Source organism: Ranitomeya imitator, chromosome 3 (genome assembly GCF_032444005.1).
Source record: "Ranitomeya imitator isolate aRanImi1 chromosome 3, aRanImi1.pri, whole genome shotgun sequence".
In the NCBI taxonomy this organism is placed as follows: domain Eukaryota; kingdom Metazoa; phylum Chordata; class Amphibia; order Anura; family Dendrobatidae; genus Ranitomeya; species Ranitomeya imitator.
The window spans coordinates 767,510,564-767,516,261 of record NC_091284.1 but is presented as its reverse complement, the minus strand read 5'-3'; the positions used below and the strand labels follow the sequence as shown (position 1 = coordinate 767,516,261).

Below are 5,698 nucleotides of genomic sequence, written 5' to 3'. Positions count from 1 at the left end.
ATGGCGCCATACATTGGGGGGCTGTGTAGGGGTGTACCCCAATGGGCACCTATAGGGCTACAGCAGGAGGGTCTCCAGCCATAAGCCCCCGTGCACACAGGACACAGACCATCACTGCCTGTATGTGCAGCGTCCATGGCTTGTGCAGGAAGCCCGGGGGCAGCCCGTGCTCATGGCTGTTGTGGTGGAAGCCCCGTCCTTCCTCTCCATGGAGGGGGCACATGATGCCGCGCAGCCCACTCCCCGCACTGGGGGCGCAGGGTCGCCGGCATTGTCCCTCGGCTCCCCCGTCCTATGACAGCAGCGGGGAGCGCGTCATGCCGCGTGGTGTGCGCCGTCCCCCGGGCCGCCCTCATCGCCTTTCCTGGCAGCACCGCGGCGGCTGCTGGGGCTGAGCCGGTATATAAGGCGCGGAGAGCCGCACAGTGCTGCAGACCACAGCGACCCATCCACACACTGCCCGGACCGGCTGCAGGAACCGCACTGCGACTCTTGGATGACCACCGCTGTGTGACCGGACATTACCCTGCGTCTCTGATGCGTCTACCGACCATGTCCAGCAACTTCCTACTTGCGCCAATTCCGGAGTCTGCGGACTATTTCACTGTCCGGGATATTAAAATGGCTGTGATGGGGGCAAGCAGCGTGGGCAAGACTGGTGAGTGTCCTGGGGGGGCGCCACATTGTCAGTAACTTGTCATTAATCCTGATTATAACAATCAAAACCAATATATTGGATCCTGTTCCAAGGATGTTCTGCAGCCAAAGTAGCACCAGCTAGCCCCGAGCTGTCGCCTGGTAGTCCCTTGCTGTCGCCTGGTAGCCCCGAGCTGTCACCAGCTAGCCCCAAGCTGTCGCCTGGTAGCCCCGAGCTGTCGCCTGGTAGTCCCTTGCTGTCGCCTGGTAGCCCCGAGCTGTCACCAGCTAGCCCCGAGCTGTCGCCTGGTAGCCCCGAGCTGTCACCAGCTAGCCCCGAGCTGTCGCCTGGTAGTCCCGAGCTGTCGCCTGGTAGCCCCGAGCTGTCACCTGGTAGTCCCGAGCTGTCGCCTGGTAGCCCCGAGCTGTCGCCTGGTTGCCCCGAGCTGTCGCCTGGTAGCCCCGAGCTGTCGCCTGGTAGTCCCAGGCTGTCACCTGGTAGCCCCGAGCTGTCACCTGGTAGCCCCGAGCTGTCACCTGGTAGCCCCGAGCTGTCACTTGGTAGCCAAGAGAGGACCCTGGCAGTGATTTCTGCGGATGACAATTACTCCTTTTTTTTTGGAACTATAGGACCAGTTCAGACATAAGAGCTGCAGCGGAGACCTAGGGAATGGATCCAGTGTAGGAAAAAAGGGAAAAGCAATCGGATCTGGCCATGATCAGACCCCAAACCAAACATAGTTACTAAGTCCTCATCTGTGACTAATAGAAGCCCCTCACCTTATAATAACATACAAACAATAAACTGTGACGAAACAATTACATTTACTACTATTCTATTATTATTGTTTTATTATTATTCTTTATTTTACTATTACTTATTTATTATTATACTATTTATTACTTATGGTATTATTATTATTTATTATTATACTATTTATTATTACTTATTAATCTTTCGTTTTATTATTATTACTTATTATGTCATTACTTATTGTTATTATTTTAGTGTTACTATTATTTTATTAGCTTTTATTATTATTTTTGCATATTTAATTATTACTTAATATTATTTATTACTTTAATATTACTATTGTATTATTATCATTTATTATTAAATACTTCAAATAATGCATCAGCATACAAATATTACATAACATATGACATCACATTGTAATTATTACCTCTGATACTGTTTCCAAGTCCAAAAAGTTTTTCTTAATAAGTAGTCAAAAATTTTTTTGTAGATTCTGGAAGACAGTGATCTTAGGGGTGCTAACTTTTTGAATAGTTTGATGGTTAGGAAAACTCAGATACTCAGCCCATTAAATAGTCATTTTGGCTTCTAGTCAGCCCCTGAATTTTACACCATCTAGCCCATTGCTGGTCCCCTTGTATCATCGGTTACAGGCACCTCCATGGGCGCTGGCTTTGCTCCCTTATGTCCGAATTGTAACGTTTTACGTGATAAATATTTTGGATTATCACTATGCCTTCTGTGCACTTATATCTTTACCTTTTCCCGGCTCCCCCTTTTTTAGTCGCTAAATCTTCTTGCTTTGCTTCCTTCATCCATGAAGTCCGTTACTAACAAAAGTCTTTATTCTTCTTCCAGCGATGATCGTCCGCTTCCTGACAAAACGATTTATTGGAGACTATGAGACAAATACTGGTAAGTTCACTGTGAATAATGGACACAATGTTATTTTGGGAGACGCAGCACGATTCATCTCCGTCTACCAATTCTGACCCCACTCCATGCACTTGAGCCAGGTAGACAACGGGGGAGGAAAAAAACAATAAATGATTCCACTTTTTCTGGCACCATCTGAATATTACACCTCGGGGGGTCAGATGTGGACATTTTTCAATGTAATAACACAGAATTATATCATGGAATTGATAAATCTCAATGAATGAGTCTATGGGAATTCTTTATGTCAAACATTAACTAGCCCCTAGAGGACATTAACCCCTAGAGGACACTAACTAGCCCCTAGAGGACATTAACTAACCCCTAGAGAACATTAACTAGCCCCTAGAGGACACTAACTAGCCCCTAGAGGACACTAACTAGCCCCTAGAGGACACTAACTAGCCCCTAGAGGACATTAACTAGCCCCTACAGGACATTAACTAGCCCCTACAGGACATTAACTAGCCCCTACAAGACATTAACTAGCCCCTAGAGGACATTAACTAGCCCATACAGGACATTAACTAGCCCCTACAGGACATTAACTAGCCCCTTCAGGACATTAACTAGCCCCTAGATCTGTAGTCTCCTGACACTTGCCCTGTAGGATCTCACCGCTTGCTGTATGACGTCTGCGAGTCTTGGTTGGGGCCAGGAACAGAAGGATCATGTTTTGCTCCCATGACAAACCTTCTGTAACATCGATTCTGCTCAGACCTGACATCCTTAACATATTTCTGTCTTCTTAATCAGGAAACCTCTACTCCAGACTCGTGAGTGTAGACGGTGAACACATGTCCGTGCAGATCCAGGACACCCCCGGTTATGTCAAGGTAGAGATCCTTAATATATCCTCGCTCACTAGAACAGCAGTGTCTACCCTGGGAGTTGTAGTTCTGTATCCGCAGGACAATTTCTGGGTGGAGACCACTACTATTCGGGTGCTTTCACATTACGTTTAAGGACATGCTCGGTGGCCACATGGGGGCATAAGTCAGAAACCCCCACAAAACGGGATCCGGACATATGCACCAATGGGGCCATAGACTGTAATGGTGCTGGGAGAGCGAACTTGCACCCGGCCGTGCATCATGTTTGGAAGTGTACATCTGCTGCAGGTGGATTCTCCGGTCTACTATGTCTGAGTGTCCACCCCCAGTGACATATGCACCCAAAAATGAAGCACGACACAGTGCACGTTGCTCTCCCAGCACCATTACAGTCTATGGCCCCATCTGCAAATACAATACAAAAGTTTGGACGTAAGCCCCGACGGGACCACCGAGTGTGTCCCTAAACGTTATATGAAAGCCCCTTATAAGCCTAATTTTCAGATGCTCATTTCCTTTGTTATGCAGGCAGTCATTGCTTCATCTCCTGCCCCCCTAAAATCTGTCTCATGTTAGGGTATGTTTCCACGTTCAGGAAACGCTGCGTGTTTGACGCTGCATAGAACCGCAGCGTCAGACACGCAGCGTCCAGATGTTACAGCATCCGGCGGCCCTGTGATTCCGGACATGCGGCGCGTCTTTTTAGATCGCAGCATGTCCGTTTACCTTGCGGCGACGCTGCGCCGCCGCAAGGTATAACACAGGGCCCTATGTGTGGGGTGCGATGATTCCGGATGTGTGCAATGAACACATCCGGCATCATCGCATCCCCAGAAGGGGGTGGAGCGATTTTGCCACTCTGTCCAAACCGCCGGCCATTCTGTACGTGGACACGTACCCTCAGAGAATCACGTCAGTTCCCCACAAATGAGTCACTAATTCTTCTGACTCCATAGTAATAAGCAGATATGAATGCAACTGATACAATATTTTCAGCATTGTGAGCATTCACATTTACACTATCAGCAAACGTAGCAATGTTATAGATGCATTTTATATTATCCGTGTACTGGAGTAAAATATTATATTAGTCATTTTTTTTAGCATTTATAAAATATTTGACTTGGAGTCAGATCAGGCTCTGATCAGCCATAAAATATCTATTCTTACAACTTCTCATTGTGTTATTCCTCCTGGAAATGTATCAATAAATGATACAATTCTCTTGTCAATATTGCCACAGTCTGACATTGTCAATGTCCTGCTGACAGCTCCTGTATGTGTTAGATAAGGGGAGATGGTAATTCCCAGTTTGCTCATACCTTTCTCGGAGGAATAATTCTAATTATCAGGCTTATTTACGTTATTTACCCATTTCGGCTTTATCAGTAACTTTGTGCCTTTTTGGTAATTTTCACAGTTGTTTCTCTAGCCTGTAATATAACATAGTTAGTAAGGCCGAAAAAAGACATTTGTCCATCCAGTTCAGCCTATATTCCATCATAATAAATCCCCAGATCTACGTCCTTCTACAGAACCTAATAATTATATGATACAATATTGTTCTGCTCCAGGAAGACAATAGTAACATAGTTAAAACAATTAATATTATATTATTATATATAGTTACAGTTGTGTATAACAGTCGTATCGTGGCTTTTGTGCAGATGGACGATGACATATCCCAGGTGGCGGACATGTTGCGGTGCGTGCAGTCAGCAGAAGGCTTCCTCCTGGTGTACTCCATCACAGACTACAGGAGCTACGAGTTCATCCGTCACCTCCACCAGCACATCCGAAAAGTCCATTCCGACACCAAGACTCCCATCATCATAGTGGCCAATAAAGGGGACCTTCTCCACGTGCGGCAGGTCACTCCCGAAGCCGGGATTCAGCTCGCCACCGAACTGGGCTGCTCGTTTGTAGAAATTTCCACTAGTGAAAACTGTCAGGACGTTTGTGAAGTGTTCCATCATCTCTGCAAAGAGATCAGCAAACACCAATCCACCAGCAACGGCGAGAAGAGGCGAAGCTCCATAATCCCCCGGCCAAAGTCACCAAACATGCAGGACTTAAAGCGACGTTTCAAACAGGCGCTGTCCCCCAAAGTAAAGAGTCCGTCAGCCATGGCGTAGCCGAGAGCCTCTGTACTAAAGACTTTTTTTTTTTTTACTACATTTATAGAATAATTTATTTTTGTACTGACATTCCAGTGTGTATGGCGGCATGCACACATCCTAAATATAAAGTATTTATTTTCACATGACGTGTTTGTCTGGTAACTGGATGCGAGGGGTTAATATTATAGCATGCAATGGCGGCGCCATCCTATATCAAGGTAGTTTCATATGTGGTGGTGGTGCTGCAAAAACGCAAACTTATGTCAGTAAACGAGCATGCCCCCCTAAAACCCTGCCATATATTGTAAGCTAAAAAACGTAGTAATGTACCCTGAACTGAAATTCGGCTCCTGTTTTCTGCCGATGGCGTCTTCCCCGCTGCTCTTGGGATCAGATTCAGATCCCATGATGTGTTC

General features: G+C 46.4%; 1 protein-coding gene across 1 annotated transcript; it reads left to right on the top strand.

The window, feature by feature from the left end:
- Positions 1-249: 249 nt before the first annotated feature.
- Positions 250-5,423, top strand: RASL11A (RAS like family 11 member A). Its single transcript, XM_069759041.1, has 4 exons — positions 250-658; positions 2,252-2,308; positions 3,086-3,165; positions 4,830-5,423. The coding sequence occupies exons 1-4, from the start codon at positions 295-297 to the stop codon at positions 5,295-5,297; spliced, it is 969 nt and encodes a 322-aa protein (XP_069615142.1). The 5' UTR covers positions 250-294; the 3' UTR covers positions 5,298-5,423.
- Positions 5,424-5,698: the final 275 nt, after the last annotated feature.